The sequence below is a fragment of the Labeo rohita genome, unplaced genomic scaffold (genome assembly GCF_022985175.1).
Source record: "Labeo rohita strain BAU-BD-2019 unplaced genomic scaffold, IGBB_LRoh.1.0 scaffold_391, whole genome shotgun sequence".
NCBI lineage: Eukaryota > Metazoa > Chordata > Actinopteri > Cypriniformes > Cyprinidae > Labeo > Labeo rohita.
The window spans coordinates 1-25682 of record NW_026129309.1 but is presented as its reverse complement, the minus strand read 5'-3'; the positions used below and the strand labels follow the sequence as shown (position 1 = coordinate 25682).

Genomic DNA, 25682 nt, shown 5'->3' with positions numbered 1-25682 from the left:
ATACAGATGGAATCCAAATCTGAATGTCTTCCTGTTAAACCTTGTATTTGTGACATTTACAAGACAGTGAATTTAGTGTTTTATTTATTGATGTATGCTGTGTAAAGTGTTTTTACCATGTCCCCAAAACGGCAGGAGCTGAGAATTCTTCATCCTTCCCTGAAGATAAATAAACTGATCCTGAAATGTTTTATCATCAAGGTCATTCTGAGAAAAACAAACAACAACAAAAAAAAAATATTTATAGTCTTATATGTTAGCATAATTCTAATTTTTTGACTCAAATCACAGTAAGACAAACCGCTTCAGTGTAGTGCATCCACAAAGCTGAGAATTCATCAGAGAGATAGGTTTTCCTCAGAGGGTCATAAAAACAGGCATAACTGTTCTCATCTTCTCTCGCTGAAGTCAAAGCGTACACTAGAAAACAGTGTGTGTGTGTATGTATGTACATATTATATATATATATATATATAATTTATATATAAAATTTCATTAAACTTTAATATAATTCCCCTTCTTACCACAAACGTTTTTGGGGAGGTTCCTGAACATTGATGCGGAATGACAGGATTCAATGTATAACACCATCTGCACCACATTTAAAAAAAGAAGGGAAAAAAAAGTTGGAGAGGTATTTAGAGATGTTATAATAACTAAAAACTCATTTGGAATTAAACAATCTATTACTATTACTAATTGCAATGGCATACAGTAACAAAGTATTAATACTGTTAATGTACTTCAATAGATAATTTACAAATTTGAACTTTCTGTAGTATTTACATTTATTACTTCTACTTTGATACATTTTTATGACAAATACCTTTTACTCCACATATGCATCTCTCTATGATTTTACTATGATTTTTTTTTGTTTGTTTTATTATTTTGCAAAAAGAGAACAGTGCGCATGTCAGAGCTGGATGAATGACCTTCTTGCAAGAATAAAGGATCAAAGACAACTTTCTGTGTTGGTTTTAGTCTCACCTGAAACAGGTTCGATATAGGGTCATTCCATGTCAACTCAACCAGAGATTGTCAGGGTTCTCCCCTGACAGTCTTGTCTGTGTTGTCTTTGTTTCATGTTTCTATGATTGTGCTGTGTCTGAGCACATGGCTCTGTCTTTGTTGTTGTCGGCCATGTGCTCCCCTTGTCCTGCCTCCTTGTTACCCGTTGCCACGCCCTCTTGTCTAGCTCTCATTTGTCTGAGTGTTCTCACCTGTTCCTCATGTTCTCTGCACCTTTATATTGTTCTCCTTTGCTGTGTTATTTGTCTATGTCCGCTAGCTTGTTTACCCGTTTGTGATACTGATTATTCCTTGTCTAGTTGTTCACTAAATTCTGTCTCTTGTCCGTCTTTAGTCCAGTCCTGTCCTGTCTTATCCTGCAGGCCGAGCTCCTGGTTTGCTCCCTCATCTGCAACACAGCCAGACGTCGCTTCCCGTTTGTTGAGATCGCATGCTTAGAGTTTGAGCTCCGTCAAGTTAATTTCTTATTGCCAGTTTTTTCAATTTAAAATCAGTTTTATACACCATCATTTTCGTTTCTTATAACGTGCGAATATACCCCCTATTGTATTCTACAACTAAAACATCCGGATTGTTTTGTTATCACTAGTTTTGTTTTGATTTCCTGAGTTGCTAGCTTATAGCCCGTTAGCAGCACCAGCGTGGTTGCTGCTAAACTTGCTTGCATTGTTTACACACATTACCATTGCTTACTCACTGTTACTTGCTTTAATGGCAAATTTGTGTCCACCTTTGAGTGCAGGTGAGGACACGTTGGAGCTGCACTCATTGCAGCTCGAGCTGGAGGCCGTGGAGAAGCAGATTCCATTGTCCGGTACGTATGTGCTACTTTAGCTAAATGTAAAGTCCCACTGTTTTCCTGGTGTTCACGTTCTCAATGTTTCTGCGCAGATACCCGCAATCCTGAAGGACGCCGATAGCATTGGCGTGATCGTCCTGCACGCGGGGGTGAATGACACCAAGATGCGGCAGACGGAGGTTCTGAAGAGGGACTTCAGCAGCCTGATCGAGACGGTTCGCAGCACTTTGCCGGCGACCAGGATCATCGTGTCAGGACCGCTTCCCATGTATCGACGTGGGCACGAAAGGTTCAGTAGACTTCTTGCTCTAAATGAATAGTTATTGACATGGTGTAAAGAACAGCAACTGCTCTTTGTTAATAACTGGAATCTTTTCTGGGAATGTCCTAGGCTTTTCCGTGCTGATGGCCTGCACCCCAGCAGAGTTGGAGCGGAGCTGCTGTCGGACAACATCTCCAGGACACTACGCTCCATTTGACTAGTAAGTACATTCTCAAATGATTGCTACGATGGCTTTTGTTCTGAGCGCTTAAATGATAGTACTTGCACTGTCCAATCTATAAAGACTGTGTCTGTTCCTCAAATAGTGAGGTCAAAATATAAGTTTAATGCAGGATCTAGAAAAAATGTGATCATAATTAAACCAGAATAAAGCAAAATACACGAACAGAAACCATTTTTAAAGCTTGGGCTCCTAAACATTAGATCACACTAGATTACACTGCTTCTAATATGTCAACTTCTTTCGTCACACCCAAAGAAAAACGGCAGTACTTTACTGCTATAGGAGAGGAAGAGTTAAACTCATCACTGTATCTAAACCAACAACATGCTTTTTAGATCCCGTACCCACTAAATTACTAAAAGAATTGTTACCTGTGGCAGAAGAACTGCTTCTTAATATTATCAACTCATCGTTATCTTTAGGTCACATCCCTAAACCATTCAAGCTGGCGGTTATTAAGCCTCTTATTAAGAAACCACAACTAGACCCTAGTGAACTTGTCAGGCATTCACCTCTGCCACCCTCATCTGACACACACCCGGAAGCCCCACCCACTCGTTCACAATCACCGGAGTTCTAAGTGCATTCACCTGTTCCTCGTTGAGCCACGCCCTATAAATAGGACACTCTGCCACATTCACATTGTCTGGTCTACCGTTCACATGCCTTGTGTTTCTCCCTCCTTGGATGCTGTGGCGTGGCTCAACACTTGGACTTTGGGACTTCTACAACCTGCCTAAACATTCAGTTAAGAACCCATTTCATGTTGATGCTTTGTCTTTTATACAAGACGCTGTTTAATAAATGGTTTAATAGTATCGCTACTCATCTCTCGTCTCCTCCATCCCCTTGTGTGTGCGTGAGTGTGACAGAACTGGCAAATTACAGACCCATTTCTGATCTTCCATTTATGTCTAAAATTTTAGAGAAAGTTATATCTGCTCAACTGTGCTCATTCTTGCAAAAAATTATATCTATGAAGAATTTCAGTCAGGTTTCAGGCCCCATCACAGCACAGAAACTGCACTTGTTAAAATCATTCGGATCACTCATGGTTTTTGAGTCATGGATCGGACCATTTTTCGGATCAGCAAAAAAGGGGAGGAGTCTAATGTAATTTGCTAATGACAAATGGGGGGTGGGGGGGAGGTACTTTTTTTGTTTTTTTGCTACATTACTCTGTGTAATAAACATTTATTTCAGTGAAAAAATGTTTCAACATTTTAAATAATAGGGCCCTACAATCTTTTTTTTTTCTTTTAGAAAATTTTCTGAATTTTCTGAATCAGTTTTAATTTTCTGATAATCAAATACAGGCATTACACATTTATTTATTTATTTTTAAAAAATGTTTTGCATTTTAATATTCACAGACACTCGATGTTTGATTGACATGAGCGATTTACCTTGAATCAGCTGTCACAGTCCGCCCTCTTTGTTTCGATGTTGGAGCAGGGATGTAAGTTACACAAGAATATCTCCAATTGAGCGATTGAGGTGTTGTGTTGCTGGATGTAATGATGAACATAGTGGTCATCATTTACTCTCGACATCTGAGCCGCTGAAGATGCAGTAGATTGTTTGTGAAGGGAATGCACCTCCCGATCTACATATATTTGTCTATGTTCGCACGAATCATTCATGATCCAGCTTCACTTACAGCAAAAGTGAGTATAAGGGTTGTTTAATGAATCTTTGTGATCGCCTTTCTTTATAATGTGGTAGTTAGGAAGTTTAGCGGCTAAACACGGCTACATGCGGCTAATGTAAACAATAGCATCTTTCCACAGAGAGAAGAGAGGGCCGGATGAGCAGAGCTCATTTGCATTTAAAGGAACAACCCCTTAGAATGAGATGATTTTTGCAGAGCTCATTTTGACAAGGTAAAAAGGGTGTTTTTTTACAAAACCATTAAGAATTGTTAATCAAAGTACATTAGAGACTTTTTATTAAGACCCTAAAGAATCATATCAACTTGTGGAAAATGGGCATCCGATGACCCCTTTAGAATGGTTTAGATCCTGCCTGTCTGATCGCTAACACTTTATTTAAATGGGGAGTCATCTCAGTTATCACCAGTAAAGTATGGAGTGCCACAAGGATCTGTTCTAGGTCCTCTACTATTTTCAATATACATGCTGCCCCTTGGTAATATTATTAGAAAACATGGGATTAGTTTCCATTGTTATGCTGATGATACTCAACTAATATATCTCAACAAGACCAGATGAAACTTCTGAATTATCAAAGTTAACAGAGTGTGTTAAAAATGTAAAAAGATTGGTTGACCAATAATTTTCTGCTATTAAATTCAGATAAGACAGAGATATTACTTATTGGACCTAAAAAAAATACACAGAATCTTTTGACTTACAATTTACAACTAGACGGATGTACTGTTACTTCCACTACAGTCAAAAGCCTGGGTGTTATATTAGACAGCAACTTGTCTTTTGAAAATCATATTTCACATGTTACAAAAACAGCATTCTTCCATCTTAGAAACATTGCCAAGCTGCAAAACATGTTACCTGTTTCTGATGCAGAAAAGCTAGTTCACGCATTCATGACCTCCAGACTGGACTATTGTAATGCACTACTAGGTGGTTGTCCTGCATCTTCAATAAACAAGCTACAGATAGTCCAAAATGCAGCTGCTAGAGTCCTTACCAGGTCAAGAATATATGATCATATTACCCCAATTTTAAAGTCTCGGCACTGGCTACCTATTAGTCTCCGCATCAGCTAAAAAAATAGTAGTACTTACCTATAAGGCACTTAACGGTTTAGCTCCTGCGTACCTAACTAGTCTTCTACCATGCTACAATCCATCACGCTCCCTAAGGTCACAAAACTCTGGACTGTTGGTAGTACCTAGGATAGCAGAGTCCACTAAAGGAGGTAGAGCTCTTTCACATTTGGCACCCAAACTCTGGAACAACATTCCTGATAACGTTCAGGGTTCAGACACTCTCTGTTTAAATCTAGATTAAAGACACATCTTTTTAGCCAAGCATTCAAACAATGCATCTCATAAACTTTTCCTGCAGCTATATCAGATCAAATGTTCATTATTAATCTTTTAGCTCTGATTTAACAAATCTTCCTTTTCTTAGTTTGAACAGCAGCTACGCTAATTATGTTCCTATTTGTTCTCTGTTTTTGCCATGGGATTGACATCCCATGGTAACTAGGAATTCACAAGCTCCAGTGTGGATCCAGAACACTTCAGAAGAGATGATGCTAACCCCACAGAGGACTTCAGATGATACCAACCCTAAAAACATACAGCACTACCGAATTCTGCTACTAATTTATAGTGTTCTTTGTCTGTTTGATTACGTCATTAATTGATCTTTACCACACATCTCTGCCAATATCAAGCTACTACTACATATATTGTAAAAATGTCAATTTGGTGTAATGGACTTCCGGTTGAGCGAGACTTCCGGTTCCTGTCTCGTGTTGCAGAGTGGTGTGGGTTTGTAGCTCCCTAGAGTTGTATTCTTCTGAGGAAATCTCTATTTTACTACTTTCTGTTGTCTAAAGTGATAAAACATAGCTTTTTTCCCCACCAGATTTCTGTTATTATCCATTAAACTAATCCGATCGCTCGCTTTTAATCTATAACCGCGAGTGCAACGCCGGGCTGTGCGTTAGCATTCCGTTTGCCGGTTAGCCTGCCATTTGCGTTCCCACTCACGTCTCTATTCACATCTACTACCGCTTTCCTTTTTTCCCTCGCTCTCGTTGATCGCTCGTTTTTATACTACAACCGCGACTCTTTTTCTCTACGCCTTTTCTACACAAGTTCGTCAGACAACAGTTGAAATCATTCTACAGCTACGGTGAGTAATGGCTTCTTCTCCTTTCCTGGTAACCTGCATCACCTGTCATATGTATAGTTTATCAATCTCTGTCGGCAGCGAGGGATTCACATGTGATAAATGCAGTGAAATAGTTAGGCTGACAGAGAAGATTTCAGAACTAGAAACACAAGTTTTTGGGGGCAGACTCGACCTGTTGAAAAGAGATGGTCTTCATCCCTCCAGGGGTGGTGCCGCTCTTCTCTCTAGTAATATGGCATATAGTCTTAGAGTTTGCACTTGACTAACTGGGGCCCAGGTCAGGAAGCAGACAGACTGGCTAATCCGACCGTCTGCTAGCCGCCTCACGTCACCAAAATCAGTTAATTCTCAGCACATAGAGACCCTTACACCTAGATATCATCCTATAGAGACTGTGTCTGTTCCCCGAGCTAGACAATACAAAAGACGTCCAAACCAATTTAAGAGTAACAATCTAATCAACGTTCAACAAATTAAAAATTTACATAATACAGAGAAACAAATGATAAAACTTGGCCTTTTGAAAATCAGGTCCCTCTCTACAAAAGCGCTTTTTGTAAATGATATGATCACTGGTCAAAACCTAGATGTGCTATGTTTGACAGAAACCTGGCTAAAACCAGATGAATACATTATCCTAAATGAGTCTACCCCTCATGATTACTGTTATAAACATGAGCCACGTCTAAAAGGTAAAGGGGGAGGTGTTTCTACAATTTCTAGCAATATTTTTAGTGTTTCACAGAGAGCGGATTTCAAGTATAACTCGTTTGAAGTAATGGTGCTTCATATAACATTATCCAGAGAAACAAGTGTTAATGATAAATCCCCTATGACGTTTGTACTTGCTATTGTATACAGGCCACCAGGGCACCATACAGATTTTCTTAAAGAATTTGCTGATTTTATATCTGAGCTGGTGTTGGCTACAGATAAGGTCTTGATAGTAGGTGACTTTAACATCCATGTTGATAATGAAAATGATGCACTGGCAGCTGCATTTACAGACATTCTAAATTCTATTGGAGTTAGACAACATGTGTCAGGTCCCACTCATTGTCGAAATCATACTCTAGACTTAATACTGTCACATGGAATTGATGTCAATTCCGTTGAGATTCTGCAGCAAAGTGATGATATCTCTGATCATTATCTAGTCTTGTGTATTCTCCAGATGACTAAAACTGTAAATTCAACTCCTTATTACAAGTATGGTAGAACCATCACTTCTACTACAAAAGATTGCTTTCTAAGTAATCTTCCTGACCTATCTGAATTCCTCAGCATGTCCAATAGCTCAGAAAAACTTGATGATGTAACAGAAACTATTGACTCTCTCTTTTCCAGGACTCTAGATACAGTCGCTCCTCTGCACCTAAGGAAGATTAAGGAAAATAGTCCGACCCCGTGGTATAACAAGCACACTCGCGCCCTAAAGAGAGCAGCCCGGAAAATGGAGCGCAGCTGGAGGAAAACAAAATTAGATGTTTTTCGTACTGCTTGGCGGGAATGTACCGTATCGTACAGAAAAGCGTTAAAATCGGCCAGATCTGATTACTTTTCGACTCTTTTAGAAGAAAACAAACATAACCCTAGGTATTTATTCAATACAGTGGCTAAGTTAACAAAAAATAAAGAACCAACAGGCACTGACTATGCCCATCAGCATAGCAGTAATGACTTCATGAATTACTTTACTTCTAAGATCGTGACAATTGTCACTATGCAGCCGCCAATTACAGTGTCGCATCAGTGCGCTATAGATCTCCTGGGGAACAATTCAACTCATTCTCTACTATAGGTCAGGAAGAATTGTACAAACTTGTTAAAACATCTAAACCAACAACTTGTATGCTAGACCCTATTCCATCTAGGCTACTAAAATACTTGCTTCCAGATCTCATAGATCCTCTGCTAAATATTATTAATTCATCACTGTCATTAGGATATGTCCCCAAAACCTTCAAACTGGCTGCTATTAAGCCTCTAATTAAAAAACCACAACTTGACCCGAACTAATTAACTAATTACAGACCTATCTCGAATCTCCCATTTCTGTCGAAGATATTAGAAAAGACTGTATCCTCACAATTATCTTCCTTCCTACAGAAATATGATATCTGTGAGGATTTTCAGTCAGGTTTTAGACCATACCATAGTACTGAGACTGCTCTTATTAGAGTTACAAATGATCTACTCTTGTCATCCGATCGTGGTTGTATCTCTCTGTTAGTGCTACTGGATCTTAGTGCTGCGTTTGATACTGTTGACCACAACATTCTCTTGAACAGACTTGAGAATTATGTTGGCATTAGTGGTAGTGCATTGGCATGGTTCAAATCGTATCTTTCTGACCGCCATCAATTCGTGGCAGTAAATGAAGAGGTATCATATCGATCGCAAGTGCAGTATGGAGTACCGCAAGGCTCAGTACTAGGGCCATTACTCTTTACGCTTTACATGTTACCCTTGGGTGATATCATCAGGAAATATGGTGTTAGCTTTCACTGCTATGCTGATGATACCCAGCTCTATATTTCTTCGCGGCCCGGCGAAACGTACCAATTTGAAAAACTAATGGATTGTGTAGTTGAGTTAAAAAATTGGATGACAAGTAATTTCTTACTGCTAAATTCTGAAAAAACAGAGGTGTTAATTATTGGGCCTAAAACCTCAGCGTGTAATGACCTACAACACTGTCTAATACTTGATGGCTGCTCTGTCAATTCTTCATCATCAGTTAGAAACCTAGGTGTGCTATTTGATGGTAATCTTTCCTTTGAAAACCACATTTCTAGTATTTGCAAAACTGCATTTTTCCATCTCAAAAATATATCTAAACTACGACCTATGCTATCAATGTCTAATGCTGAAACATTAATTCATGCATTTATGACCTCACGGTTAGATTATTGTAATGCTTTATTGGGTGGTTGTTCTGCTCGCTTAATAAACAAACTCCAGCAGCTAGAGTTCTTACTAGAACCAAAAAGTATGATCATATTAGCCCGGTTCTGTCTACACTGCACTGGCTCCCTATTAAACATTGTATAGATTTTAAAATCTTGCTAATTACTTACAAAGCCCTGAATGGTTTAGCAACTCAGTACCTGAGCGAGCTCTTATCACATTATAGTCCCTCAACCGGTTTGATTATTTTTCCACTTCATTGAACTTTCTGGATTCTTCACTCATCTCCTCGTCAGGCGGTCACGAAATTCGCAGCAAGCAGGATTATATGGTAAGTTAATATGATTATATGATTATTTACCTTTATTTTTTAACAAGTTGTGGTTTAAAGCACATGATTTCACTGTTTAATGAAATATTTGATATGTCGCTGTGCGGGGTTAACGTTTTATTCTGTGAATGATTAACTAACGTTAAGTAGCAGCCTATAGTGAGGTACTTTTTTGCCTCAACAATAGCTTTATCGTTAAATTAAAGTTGTGTGTGTGCACGTGTAAAGTTTTATTCATATACAGAAAACAGGCATAGGTTAGAAATACGGGGTAAGTTCAGTTACTGTCTGAATAGTGTATGGCTTTGTAATGTTTTGTCAGAATTATGTCATTTCGTACTAAAATTGATCTTTTAAGGTCATATTTTTTCAAGTCAATGTTTGCGACGTGCCGAATCCAACGTTAAATCCGTCATTGTTATGTTGTGCATTTTCGCGCTCTTTTTTTCCTCAGGTAACTGCATTAGCTCCGCTATGCACCTTACTTTAAATCTCGTGGTGTATAAGCAGTGGTGTAGTGCAAGTATACGCAGGTATACGGCTTATGTCCACTTCTTTATGAGTTGCCTTTGCGTGTACCCACTTATAAATCCCCTCTGTTGCGCATCGAGTAGTGTTCTGCATTAGCTAAAATCGTGACAGTCCACCACATGAATAGCTAATTTAATCGCATATGAGTATATACAAATATTCCCTAAAAACACCCGGCAACGACAGTGATGCGGTCAGAACAGTGGCGCTTTCTTTTAAATGTATTTGATGATTGCGCCTAAATACGCCCGCGCCCGCGCCCGCTCCGTCCGCTCCTCCACCCAGATGATGCCTGTTCAGACGCGAGGGCATGTCAGAGAAAACCCGACCGATTTAATCAGAAACTGCGGAGAAGCACGTGATCACCTGATCTGTGTTTAAAGATTGTGCTGCAAACGAATTAACCCGCTTTCTATTTAAAATAAGTTTTGTGAAATTCTAATTTTCTATATCTGAAATGTCATTCTAGATATGTGAGATTCTTGCTGGTGCAGATGGACAGCTTTGTAATAGAGAAGTTGAAGGAAAGGCAGTTTGATACCCTGGTTAAAACCTTTGAAGGTAAGTTATATCATTCAGTAACATTCAATAACCATGATTTGTTTCAGAATTTGATATTTTTACTAAAATAACCATAGTTACTGGTATTATACATGGTTACTTATTTAACCACATTTGTGTGTTTTATTTTATTTTATTTTATTTTATTTTATTTTTTACAAACTTGATCAGATTTAACAAGACTTCAGGAAGCTACATCCAGAGGCAGACTTCTTGTAGACTGGGCTACATTTGCAAGATGGAAAGGTGCATTAAGAGCTGGGTGACATGACTTCATATATATAATGAATTTTTGGAAATGTAAACTGATACTTCCTACTGACACACTACAGCAAAAAAATAGAAATCACTGACTTAAAACAATTGTTTAGCTGGTGAAAATACTAATGTTCCAATCATTTTGGCCACCGCTGTATGAGGTGTTCAGATGTAAAAGACTAAAAATGTGCAGTTTGAAATTTTCTTTTAAAATGAGTATATTTTAAGGCCTAAGTGTCTTCAAGACTAAGTGTCGTATAATTAACAGGTGGAGACCAGCATGGTGGATTTGTGCCTTGGGGACGAGACAACGACATCCCAGACCTTCGCCCTTTGTTACGGGCTGTGCCACTGAAGCCACTGACTTGTTACCTGGGAATTTCTCCAGCTTGCAGTATATTATATTGATGGGCATAAGTCTTCATGTGTGTCTTATTTTGTGATTATTTATTATTATTGGTAAATATAAAGGTAGCAAGGCAATAAGACAACAAATAACCCAATGATTAGATTATGTTTAACCCAGCAACACAGTTAACCTGACCCACTGGTTGGGTCAAATAAACAACCCAGCATTCTGGGTCAAATGGTTAAACCCAGCACTTGGGTCAAAACAACCCAACGCGTGTTCTGTCCCATAGTTACCCAGCAGCTGGGTTAAGGTTGGGTTATTTTTTAACCCAGCACTTTTTAGAGTGTGTAAGTATGGTAATAATAACTAATAATAAAATATAAGTAATACTAAAGCTGTTGATAATTAACTCTGCAACTACATGTCAACTAGCAGTCATTTGAGTATTAGTATTATGTCTGCTATATATATTTAAATATATTCTAAATATGTTTTTAAATATATTTATAACACTTTATTTTGATGGTTCCCCAACAGACAAACTGACTATAAGTAACTTTGCAAGTACTTCAACATTCCACCTACTCTAACCCTAACATAAGCCTATGAATACTCTAATAAGAGTTAGTTGATATGTAGATGGCTAGGGGCCATCAAAATAAAATGTAACCTATAGAAACACTGCATTTTTTTCAGTTTAAATTATTAACTAGCTCACATCAAAATTGATATTTGCCTCACAGGGAACTCTCGGATCAAACTTCACAGCTAACCACTTAAAAGATGTAGTAAGATACTGTGCAGATCTTAATTAAACTATGTCTAAATATATATAGTCCGTTTGTCATGAATCTGGTCGGTGACCTTCGGTCCGCTCACCACCAGATATCGCTCTCGCTCCATCATATCACACAGACTTTTGCATTACACCCCGGACTACTTCTCCCATCACTCATCGTGCTGATTGCATCAGCACCTTTGGCCAATTAGGTGCTCTATCCACAGTAAAAAAAAAAAAAAAAAGAACGTGGGTAAAACTTCGGGTGAGGTGGCAGACGTATAATACCAGTGGTATTTGTGTGCTAATTAGTGAGGAGCCTAAGTGTTTTTTAGACCATTGTTTACTTTGTAAAGATGCACATTTTTATGAGATGTCATTAACTTCTTATATGCACAACGACTGTCAACTAGTGAAATGACATTTGAACCGAGACATCAGAGCTTGTGTTAAAGGGCATGCCAGATGAAGCCTCGATTCAAGACTTGTTAACGTAGAAATCCCGTTCCTAAAAGCCTCACTTTCTGTCCAGTCATGTGCGCGATTCACTTTGCGTGTCCTAATGTTCGAAACCCAGATCTGTCTTTGCGAGTATATTTTCATTGGGACATATTTAATAATTACCAGTGATGGGAATAACGGCGTTATAAATAAACAGCGTTACTAACGGCGGTATTTTTTCAGTAACGAGTAATCAAACGAATTACTGTTTCCTACGTTACAACGCCGTTACCATTACTGCCAACAAAATACGGCGTTACTATCATTTATTATAATATTATTATAATTTTATTTTTCAGTTCATCTGAATGGATGCGCAGTGTACCTGTATTTGACGAGCTGTAAAATCTAGTGTGAAGGCACATGACTAGCCGTCACTTTGTCTCACACACCCAAAGAAAGATACAGAGCGACAGAGTCTTATACCATGCAGAATTGATGCGCTACGTGTAAACGATATTCTTTGTTGTATTTTCCTCTCAAAACAACGGAGCTCCTGGAATACTTCAGCTTTTAAGAACTGCTGGTTTCTCCGGTAGTAGGTGGAACTAATGTGCAAACAGCAGTGATGGGGAGTATGTAACGGAATTACGTAATTTAATTACAAAATAAATGCAATTGTAATCAGTTACAGTTACTGAGAAAAAATGTGTAATTAAATTACAGTTACTTTTGAAAAATGCCAGTGATTACAAAGGGGGGTTACATCTGAATTTTTTCACACACCCACCCCCACTTACAGATTTAACTGACTTCTTTTAAATTGCATTGACTGCTCTAAAATGAGACACCAATGTTTCAGGAGTTTAAGGCACAGAAGGTCATCATCACTGGAGTTCTAGCCCTCACCTCTCACTACACCTCCCATAACCCCGTACCTGGTTCTGACCCCCTTGGACTATCACTTCCTGTTCCTCCCCTATAAATACTTCCGGGTTCCTCTCCACCATCGTGAAGTGTTGTTTTGCCCTGGCTGACATTTCTGAGCGTTTATTACTGTGCTGGATTACTGTGGACTGTTTCTGGACTGTTTACTCGTTGTTTAAACCTTGCTGCCTGCCTTTGGAACTCTCTGCCTTGTTTACGGATTATTGTTTATGCTGTCTTCTGCCTGCCCCGACCTCCTGCCTGCTTTACGACTCTGAGTATTGTCTTACCTACGTTTACCCTGTTTGTTGTGTACCGACCCTGCCTGTCTGACGTTGATTATTATTAAATGCTGCAAATGGATCCCAACTCTGTTGACCCATCATTACAACAGGACACATGCTTATTCGATAACTGTTTTATTTCCTATTTGGGTTTATGCATAAACTTTATTTTTTATAATTGTTTTTTCCAAGGCATTGTTAGATGCTAGTGTTTTCTGTCATAACTATGCAAACATATGATTTCAAACCCAGTATCATAGCTATTAAACTATTTCTTGTTGTGAATTGAAATCTGTATTTAACCTTGCAATGATCTCAAGTAAATAAGAGCATCTGCATCTGCGCCAGTAGCCTCGTGGTTAGCGTGCCGACATATAGTGCAACTGTGCTCACGGCGACCCGAGTTTGAATCACGTCTTGAGGCCCTTTGCCGATCCTGCTCCCCCCTCTTTCCTGTCATCTCTCTACTGTCCTATCTCAATACAGGGAATAAAAAGCCCCCACATTGGTTTTTGACCACTGAAAATGTGTACATTTTAACATTTACACCTGGAGCCATATTGAAATTCCAGTATCTCTGGAACCAAATATCATAGGACATTAAAAATAAAGATTCCCCAAAGGGGAAGTTTGTTAAGACTCAATATCTAAAAGGGCATTAAGATATCTTTAAAACTGCTTGAGTTACAGGCATGCAAACTTTGGAGAAAAACTTGAAAAGTGCTGTTTCCCCATTTTTGAATGGTCACCATTGGCACATAATGCAACAAAGATTGCTAAAGTCAACAGATTTTACTAACAAAACTACCAATCTCTGTGTAAAAATAAGATAATGATGCTGCCATCTTTCTGAAGCACATTTTTACCCCCTTGTAACTTTACTCTGAATCTCAGGTGAAAATTGCCATTTTGACCTCCCTCTACAAAATAGTAGATAACTCAGTAAATATTAATTCATGACTTTTAATATTTTGGATTTCATCACTATACATGTCTATCTTTCCTCAAGAAAAAAATGTTAGCAAAATCAAAAATGTGAACCTGGAAGGTTTTTGAAATTTTGTAGATTTGGCTCCGAATGACCATATAGTTTTTCTGCAGCTTTGGCTTGTGTGAGTATATTGTGTTTTTGACGTATTCCAATAATGTTAATAGTCATGATTACAATGTTAAGGGCAATAATCAACAACAATGACTTTTGTTTTAATTTGGCAGCCCTCTGTAATGAGTGCCTGATTTTTATAACATCTAATTATAACTCTGATAATACTGTCCTTTAATGGAAAGAAAGAAAAGTACGTCTGATGCTTTTCTTTAAAATTAGCATTTCTTTTTGGCTACTATGTATAGGTTTCTATGTAAGTACTGGTACTTCTGAGTGGGTTGAGGCTGGGATTTAACACATTTGAAGTGAAAGTACTTGATGAACATATAATATGTGTGGAGAACATTCACTCCTTATCTAATTTTTGACCAGGATGGCTTTTAGAGGCTTTTGCATTGGAACTCTTCATTTACAGTATGTACATCTTCATGACTAGATAGACACGGGTGAGATTCTCTTTACTATACACTTTAGGTTTCGCAATAGATGTGAGTCACTCAACCAGAGGTAAATAATTGTCTATTCTTTGAGTGAGTGTGTATGGGTTGGCCACATAGCAATCAAGGTCCTGGACTGTGAGTGACCTTACATATGCAGATTAAATCAAATTTTCTCCAGGCAGTTATTGTTATAAAACAAGCAAACAAAATCAGGGGAATCTTTTTGCCTCTACCTAAGCTCCAACCACAGAAAAAAAAAAAACGTCCCAACATTTACTAACAGAAAGAGAGCCTATAAAAGTTTGTATTTACCTTTAAGAACTTGTAATTTCTTGCCATTTCCTTGATTGTTTCAATGAGGTCATGAGCATAAAGCTGCAGGAAAAGGACTGAATTAGATCACCACAATATAAGCAGTTAAATATCGTACAATGTTTTATTTAAGTACTTAAATTTGCAAGCTGATCATAAAAATACTGCCAAAGGATGATAAGTTACTGGTATATACAGTATAAGCATGATTATAATTCTTGCTTTGAAATTCTCATAAAGAATTTTAGCTCCACACGTTATTTTGTGATTATGGATGTATACAGTTTATTTAGGTTTAATGGTTTGAAATAATAATACCAAAATATTTTTAAGTCTAGAGGTAACAAAACTTACAGTACTGTTAGGAAAGCTAAATATGCCTGGACCTCCATGATCTGCCAGATAGACGAATATTGTGTCATTACTTCCACTGTGTGACACAAAAATAAATAAATAAATAAATAAACATTTTTATCTTTCATTATCTTTTAAAATAAAACTATTTGTATCAGAACTGTAACTGACTAATAAGACAAACCTTTCAATGACTTTTGGATTACTCTTTTTCACAGCATGGCTGTCTCCTCTGAGAGCAGCCAGAAAGTTTCCAGTTGTTACATCCTGTAAGACAGTCAGAATTGTGCTCAGATAGAGGATGAAAATATCTGTTTTGTGTTTGACTAAAAAAACATTACCCCTCGAATGTAATCTTTTGGAACCCCTGGATACACATTTGCTCCGTTTGGTTTATTGATAATGTTTCCAGGATAAGGGTTTCTGTAAAGGAAGATAAAACATTATGTGGGCCAGTTTGTGGCAAAACACTTTCATGTCCCATCATACGTGTGATAATACATTGGATATAATATTAATTAGGGATGATTTTAATGGTACAACATGACAGGAAAGATCTATGCGAATCCTGTGTTAAATCTGCTAAAAATGTACATCAGCAATGAGCCACATGAGGAAGTCTCTTACTTCTTATTATTAGCGATGTCATCATACATCATCACCACAATCTGACTGTCGGGAATCCCATTCTGATGTGCTATCTGATAGGCGTGACACACATCTGCCTGAAATGGAGGTGTCAAAAAAGATTTTTCTTTACAAACTGTAGCATCATGAAATATTCTGGATAGTGGAGCAAGGTGCTAGAAACACTGAAAAATCAATGGCTTGATTCACAGAAAAGGCACATACTCACAAGAAAAATAAACAGAATGTCACCACATACCTGGTGCCTATAATTATCCCATGAGTTTGAACCAGCAACAAGCATAACCCATTTTGAACTTGATGATCCCATTTTAAGAGCAAAGTCTAATGAAGTTAGAAAATAGTGTGTTATTGTAATGCACCAATTAAAATGGTAATAATAACAAGTAACAACAGTAATAACAAGTGTTTTACAATCACTTATTTTTTTACAATAACAACTTTTTTAGCCTAGTGGTTTCCATACCATGCAAAAAGAAAGTTATAGACAAAAGAAAGAAACTGGACAAGTCAAAAGCACAGGCATAGGATGTTTAGGACTTTCTGATGACACAATTAAAAGATAAACTGTTTATTCCTGAATAGAGGCAGGTGTTAAAAGACATTTGGGGTCAGATTTTCTAACAGCTTGCCCCAGCGCAAACCGTCTTTTGGCATTAAAATAGTACTGTCAGGATTTATTAAAGACATGCAGTGAACCCTGCTGAAAAAAACAAACTTAGGCTGGCTAGCTGGTTTTAGCTCATCATAGCTGGTCAGCAGGCTGGTTTTAGAGGGGTTTTGGCCACTTTCCCAGCCTGGCCAGCTGGTCAGGGGAGACCATCTAAAACCAGCTACTTCCAGCTTAAACCAGTGAAGACCAGCCAACCAGCCAACCAGTCTAAGGCTGGTTTTAATAGGGCTAAAGCTGATGACACGCCTGCTTTGAGAGGTTTGTCGTGACAGCGGCACTGTCGCAGTCTCTGTTCAGCGCAGATAAAACAATTATAATGCTGAAGGTGAGGTACAATTAATTTTTCTTCATTAAATAACTTATAAAGTAATTTGAAAACCTTATGTGAGACGTAATTTCACAAAAAGCGCGAGTGATTGCAGGGGCGATTCTAGGATTTTCATTTTAGGGGAGCACAGCCCCCAGTAAGGATATACTAGTAAATAATAATAATAATAAATATATAAATAAAAATGTTTGACTACTAGGGGTGGCTAACTAGACTTATTGCAGTATTCCACTGGATTATAGGTATAACATTTGAGAAGTGAATAAGCCAAATACAAGTCGTCCTGATCTCTCTCACACACCTGTTTACTGTAGTTACAAACACAAAATTTTACTGTTTGCGTTTCTAGTACATTTCTAGTTGCATTTCTTGAGCTCAAATATGCGTACCTCTTTGCCACATGCACTGTAATATGTATTGAAAGTTACATTTTCAAATGAAAATGGCAGCATTATCGTTTGATAAAGTATGCGTTTATGTGTGTTAAGGGCTTCATTCAGCTGGAGAAAACCGCTGTGGTATGAAGGAGGTGAACGCAGCGAAAACTTCCCCATGATATTTGTAAACTGTATTTATGACAAAGAACTGCACAGATGCAGATATTATGACAATCTATCGATAAACACATACTTTGTTCTCTGTTTCTCGCTCTGCGCTGCCGCGGACTGCGGATTAAAGGACGCGCTGAAAGAGAGAGAGGAGCCGAGTCTCGCCGTCTTGATTTGAAATTTAAAGGGGACTGAGGCGATCATAAATTCTTGTACAGTTTGTGGAGCTGATTTGTAGGGGTCTGAGCAGTCATTTTAGGGGGGCTACAGAGTGAATGACCGCGCGCACATGGTTTCCAATCACCACATCGCGTCTGACTATAAGCGAGCTGCACAGTTGACACAGGAATTGTTACTAGCACAACAGAATCAGTGTCGCATCGTCGCTAAAGGTTATAAATTGCATTTATTTTTTATTCTTTCCAGTGTTTAACTATTAAGCAATCGCGCGCTCTCCTGGAGACTGGGACACGCACATAACGCCAAGTTCACATACCTCCGTTTGCAGTGCGTATTTTTTCCGCGCTCATGTTAACGGATTAAACCGTTCAATATGGCGTTATTTTAATGACAAATGTCGAGAGCGCATTATTGTAGCGCGAAAGTAGATTAATACAATGCGCGAGCGCGAATCTCTCCGCTCGCACGCGGATTTCTGTTGCTCTCGCACAAAACCGGACGCGCGCTCTCAGATTCACGCTGCTTTCGCCCAGAGATTGCGCGCACTTAAAACGTGTCTCTCCTCTCTCTCAAAGTGTGCGTGTGCGCGCTCAAACTGTCTCCTATGCACTTGCAAATCTCTTCGTGCTCATTTGCTAGAAAGAAATTATTTTAAACGTTGTCAAAGGTTATCAACCAATCAGATTTTTCTACGACTGAGAGATACAAATTCTGTATGAAATCTTATTGGCTATAGGGAAATGAACCTGGAATTCCACAGATGGATCTGTCATTTCTTTACAGTTTAATAATATGTAGTCATATTAATCAAATATATATAAGAAATAGCTAGGAATCGGTGCTTGCATGATTTGTAAATAACCTCATTTGTTTGGTCAAACCCCTCTGAGCGATTTATCGAAACAAACAAACAAAAAAGTATGAGTCTTAAAGTTCATGCGGTCATATGTACTTGGGTTTATATATAACATCACTACATTATATTCTATTGGTTTGATGCATTTTCAGACAATGCAATTACCTTTAACTGTCATATAACTGTATATGCACTGTTTTAGAGAAGTGTTTAGTGGGTTTTCATGAAACAAATAGCTAAAATCAGAACACTGAATTAAAAAAAAATCCAATAAATGTCGATTCTATCAGAGCACTTATTGTGCTATGAGGATATCTTACATCATTCACATCCATTAACATTTAACATTGCTAAATATTATTAAACTGGAAATGAATTAAAAATCCGTCTTTGTACATATATAAAAGAGATACAAACCAGTGTATGTTAAAACAAAAATAAAATAAAGAAAATAATAAAAGATTAAAGGAAAGGCACTTAAAAAAAAGTGCATAATGATAACCATTGAAAAACGTTTATTCCAGGTGCGATTTTCTAGCGAGTGAGCACGGAGAGATTTTTCCAAGTGCATAGGAGACAGTTTGAGCGCGCACACGCACACTTTGAGAGAGAGGAGAGACACGTTTTAACTGCCCGCAACTCTCTGGGCAAGAGCAGCGTGAATCTGAGAGCGCGCGCCCGGTTTTGTGCCAGAGCAAAGGAAATCCGCGTGCGAGCGGAGAGATTCGCGCTCGCGCATTGTATTAATCTACTTTCGCGCTACAATAATGCGCTCTCGACATTTGTCATTAAAATAACAGTTAGTTCAGGCTGCACACGGTCTAGTAGTGCGTTCCACGACCGGTGTGTCTGCAGCAGTGCAGAGATCGTTTCCGTCTGTGCTGCACGCGCAGAATTAAAATTGACAGCGCATTGTTTGCGGTAAATATGAACAATGACTGACACGAAAATGTCATGATTACACTATAAATGCATATAATTAAAGTCTACCGTGTTTCACAGTCAACACATATGGGTTTTTGGTTGTTTAAATGAAAAGAGATAAACGAGGCAATAATAGATGGCATTCGTGGAGGTATGGAAAAAAAAGTTCTTTATTAACAGCAGGATTGCTTGTGATAAATATTTAATTGCAAAAGAAAAGGCAGTAGAATTGACTGTTTCTGTTTTATTTTGGAATGTTTGTGATAAGGTAAGAAAAGTAGTTAAAACTCCCAACTAAGAGGCGAACTCCCCCATTAAAAAAAAATAATAAAAAAATCAGGCCGCAAATAAGTGTCTAAAAATCCTGATTGGAGCATCACTACAAATAATACTACAGGATAAAAAGGCGGCTTAAAAAAATCGGTGTGGGTTACCGGATCGGCAGATACTGCTTCCTGTTATCGGTGATCGGCCTCAAAAATCCTGATCGGAGCACCCCTAGTTTTTAAAATGAAGATTGTCAGTGGGATCTGTTATGTAGGATGTACAGTACAGAATACAAACAGGAGGCTGTATGATATTGTGTATTTAAAGGTGCACTACTAAGCCATGTTTATTTGCTTTATATTCTCTTTCAAATATGATATAAGTGCTTTAATAAAATCTGTACCATAGAATAGTAACCCTTTTATTCTATTTTTAAAACCATGGTATGCACCAAAAAACCATGATTACTACAGTCATGGTTAACTACAGTTTTACTATAGTAAAACCATGGTTAATTTTCATAAGGGAAGTACTCAGTCCTACTTTTACAAATGCACTTCATGGAAACATTGAAAAGCAAATAAACTAAATGCATTTATGGGGACTTTATTTTTGCAATAAGAGTTTTAATTTTGAATTTCTCGATCTTTCTGTAATTCTGATGTGTTTAACATGTGAACTTGAGTAAAACTGTATTACGCAGAAATGCTGATTGTTGTAATAAGTTATAGAGCTCATATTGAGCTGTCCGTAGATGCGTGAAGCTGCTGAGTGATGAGTTTCTGCCTCAAAGGGTTAAGAGCACACAATAAGAAGTTTTTGAGTATCACAGACTCACTAATAAACACAGTAAAATGAGAAACAGTGATTTCACACAATGTGACAACAATATTACAATGTGCAGCTCTTTGTGATTCACTGACAAAGACACACTTGATCATCTGTTTGATCACGACAGAGAGGTTTAAATAAAATGATCAAATTGACTTCATCACAGTCTTAAAGTCTCAGGAGCTCAAAGTGACTAATGACAAATCATAAGATGACACTCATATATGAAAACAACTAAAGAAAGTTGAAACACTCACCTCAAATAATATGTGTTGAACAACAGCTACCGTAAAACAAGTGAAACCTGCTTCCTGCTTTCTTTCAGAAGAATCAGAAGAATGACAGTCAGACGTCAATGCACACACATACACGTTGTTTTTTTTTTTTTTCGTTTTACGTGGACTCTCCATAGGCGTTTTTTATGTTGCACTACACCAACCCTACCCCTAAACCAACTCTTCAGAGAAAACTTTATACATTTTTAGATATTTAAAAAACAACAACAAAAAAAACAACATTTAGTATTATTTTTTTGAGTTACCACCTCCACATTGTAATACCTATTTCTTACCAATGTCATTATACAAATTTGTGTTCTCATAAGGCACATAAACACACACACACAGATTCTGGACCAGTCTTCAGTAACAATAAGCTCTGTGGGTATTGATGGCATTCCCATTGCATGCTGCTGACAGCTGAGAGCTGTCTATCCTTCCACTGAAAGTCTGTTCATGCAAAACTTTTGACACTTTAATACATTCATTAAGAGATTGTAAAATAAGTTCATATGAATCTAGTGGTTTAATCCAAGTCTTCTGAAGAGACGTGACATCTTTATATGATGAACAGATTTAATGTAGACTTTTAATCTCATATGCACATTGATCAGTGAACCTAAACAGAAGCTCAAACATACTTGCTTGACATGCAAAAACAATCCTCATTGGTTTTTACAGAGGTTCAAACATGCTGTAAGACAAGAGAATGAACCTCATTAGTTCAAACGTGTAAAGCAAACATGCTTCAGCTTCCGTTTGCCAAAATTGGATGCTGCAAACATTATTTGCTGATCATTGTTTTTATTTGAATAAAAGCCTAATTAAATCTGTTCATCACATAAAGTGATCATTTTTCTTCAAAATATTTGGATTTAACCACTTGATTCATATGGATTTATTTTACTATGTTATTTATGAAGTTTTTAAAGTGTCAGAGTTTTGGGTGAACAGACTTGACAGACAGTGGAGGGACAGAAATCTGTCAGGTATCATTAAAAATATCTTAATTTGTGTTTTGACAATTAAATTTGTATAGGTTTCGAACAACATGAAGGTGATTAAATGATGACAGAATTTTAATTTTAGGTGAATTAAACTTTTATGAATGACATGCCTGAGCATTAATTATGCTTTATATTACATTTTGAGGGTTTAGTTTAATTTTTATTTAAGTATATCGTGGCCCAACTTTATAAAAAAGAGGTAGTCAGAATTTTAGAATGCCATGCTAGCAATGTAGAATTATGTTACTGCTACCAACAGTTTAGAGTTTAGCTGAGAAAAATATGTTGCAATGGACGGTGACATTTATTTTTTATATCTTAATTCTACATCGATGAATATTAGGTATTTAATCTTTGATGGGTAACACAGGTAAGTTAATGTTTAATCCTGATGGTTCAGTGATTTGACCTCCATAAACATGCCAGAAATGAATGAAAGGTAAAGATGGGGGACATTTAATTATGAAAATTTGAAAGTTTCACCCATATTGTCAGGAAGTGACAGCTCTGTTATTCTTTTGTTCTTTGGCGACATTTTTTTCCTGAAGGGGGTAATCTGTTACAGCATAAAAATTTACTTAGGGTTTAAATTGATAATTGTTTCATTATGGGATACTGGGGTAAAGAATTTGGATTTAGATTGTTATTTGTTACCTGTTTATATTGAAGTGCTGATTAATACAGAAATCCTGCTTGTGATTAAACAAAGTGATTAAATGAAGCTGGTGGCGATTCACAATCCTACAGTTGAGGAGGACCCAGCAGATGTGTGTGTTATGGAGGGCACCAAAGTGCTGAATGGTTGTGGAAACAGAACCACAGTGTGCATACTGTTGATGGGATTGATCTTTGCCCTCAACACTGAGTATCCCAAAAACCTGAAGTACACCTTTGAATTGTTCCAGAAACTTTTTTTTGGAACTTGAAGGAGCAAAACTGTTGAAGAAGATCCAAAGCCTGAAGCGTAAACTAATGGAGTGAGCTGTCTGTTCTGTAAGTTCAGGCTCAGACTGTTTGCTTCATCCAATGAAGACATGGTTTTATTTTCAAATAGTAAATGTTCAAGAGGATATATGTAATGTGAGTTATATATGAAGTTGAATGTCACTTAAGATTGAATGTATGTTATTGCCTAATTAGTGTTCAATGTTTTATTTTCAAATAGTAAATGTTCAAGAAGTTACAAGTTGTATATCACTTAAAATTGAATATAAGAGTGTTTTTTGCACTTAATTAGTTTTAAATGAAGTTGAAGTGTTTGTTTGTATCCATATTGCATACCAGTCTACTGAGGTAAAAGAGATCAGTTTCTCCTCTCATTTCAGTGTCTCCTTTCATTTTCTAGTGTTGCAAGTATTGTAGCCAAAGTTAGTGCAAACCGTTCTATGGATTCTATACGTTGTTTTTACCAGTGTACCCACATCCTGTTTCTGAGCAGTGTGTAAGCTGAACTAAAACTGCTGCCGTGTTGAAGCCACAGTACCAGCCGCCTTAAACCAGAATTCTGGACAGAGCACAAATATCATGTAGGTTTCATTGATTTACAGCCTCACCAAGCTGCATTAAAGCATACACATGATGTGTATCATAAACAGTACCCAATGTCCAAAGACAAAAATATAGGCACAGCACCCATCACCACTCTGTTGTCACAAGGTACAATGTATACTGCTATTTTGGTAACACTTTATAGTAAGGTTCTCTTTGTAAAGAGTTTATAAAGGTGTTCATTAATGAGTAATAACTCATTTACAAATACATATTAAATCATTTCTAAGCACCGTCTTGTCTTTTCATGGCTTCTCATGCATGTTGATGCTTGTCATGATGCTTATTCACTGCTGGGGATTTGTCCAACTTTATATCCTTCAAAAAAAAAAAAAAAAAGAAAGAAAGAAAAAGGGGCACACATGAACCATTTATTTTTATATATATATTTTTGGCTTTTATAACTTAGGATACACTGGGATACACTGTAAATTATTTGAACAGACTATATGAAGAAGAATTCAAGATGTATTCATAGCAGTTGTCAAGGCAAGTTAACTTCAGGTCCTAGAACTAACCACTGAGTCAATGGGTGTTCTGCCTTACTGCAAATGAATTGGCTGTGCAAAATATGTAACTTTACCTCATCAAAACGATTGGATCTATTAAAACACTACAGATTATAACATGAGTTATTTGTCTATTTGCATGTTTTCTTAAGTTGCAGTGCACTGAACTCACAGAGTCACTGTATTGTCACTAAAATACATGTCTTTGTAGTTCTGGAGTATTGAGGAAAAAAGGGATACATGTATCCGTAGCCTCATTGAGTATCTTGGGGAAAATCAAGAATAGCTGTTCTAAGACTGTCAGGTATGTTATTACATGATTCATCATTTCAAGGTATTCAAATGAATACACATCGTTTCATTTCCCTTATTAATCACTGTGATTTAACCAATAAACCAATACGATACTGTAACGCCAAGCCAGCAGAGGGAGCCCTCACCCCAGTACTGCTTGCATGCTCCCTCTGCTGCTTCTACTGTCACTTCCTGTTTGGCAGTATATAAGGACTCTCCATGTGCTCACTTCTTTGCGAAGTAGTGCCAGTTCACCTGCCTTACCGAGCGCTTGTTATATTTCTCTGTTGGATTACCTGTTGCTATCTTGCTTTGTTTATGGACTACTGAGTTTACGGATTACCCTTATTGGATTGTTTGCTGTTTCTGGACTGACTTTACGGTATTTGACCCACTGCCTGCTTTATCTCTCTGCTGCCTGGATTACGTTTATGTGTTGTACGTTTTGGACTGCCTTTCTGGTTATTGACCCTCTGCCTGTTTCATCGTGTATGTTTGCTGTTGTTTATAATAAACTTCTGCAATTGGATTCTACACCGCCTCAGCGTCCTCACGTTACAGAATACTTCGCCTACCAAGAATCCAGCGGAAATTACGACCAAAAACATGAACCCAGCAGATCGTCTCGTCAGGCTCCGCCAAGGAAACCATCCCATTGAGGACTATGTGACAGACTTTTGTGAACTGTGCGATCAGGTGGACTTTAATGAAATATTTCTCAAGGACATCTTCCGTTTTGGTTTAAGTAAGGACATTTCACGTCTCATGCCACGCAATACCCCACACTGGACTCTTGAAAAATACATGGACTTAGCTTTGCGGTTAAGTGGCTCACCTTTTACTGTCGGGATTGCGGACGAGGGACCCCGCAATCCTGCAGTAGCCACCCCACCACAACCAGCTCCCTTCACCTCAAGCAAACCAGAGACCCGTCACATCCCAACCTTCATGTCCGGCATCGTCACCATCACGCCAGAGGCTCCTCAAACCAAGCCTGCTAAGTCACAGCTAACTCAAGTCAC

The 25682-nt window shown here is 37.8% G+C and overlaps 1 protein-coding gene across 1 annotated transcript; it reads right to left on the bottom strand.

Annotated features, from left to right (window-relative positions):
• Positions 1-84: 84 nt before the first annotated feature.
• LOC127160573 (legumain-like) lies at positions 85-21346 on the bottom strand. The gene is made up of 10 exons (XM_051103212.1): positions 21282-21346; positions 16656-16741; positions 16397-16494; positions 16111-16192; positions 15954-16036; positions 15770-15845; positions 15416-15478; positions 525-591; positions 302-420; positions 85-207 (listed from the first exon to the last, which is right to left on the bottom strand). Exons 2-10 carry the CDS (start codon positions 16725-16727, stop codon positions 85-87), a joined length of 783 nt encoding a protein of 260 aa, XP_050959169.1. The 5' UTR covers positions 16728-16741; positions 21282-21346.
• Between the last annotated feature and the right edge of the window lie 4336 nt (positions 21347-25682).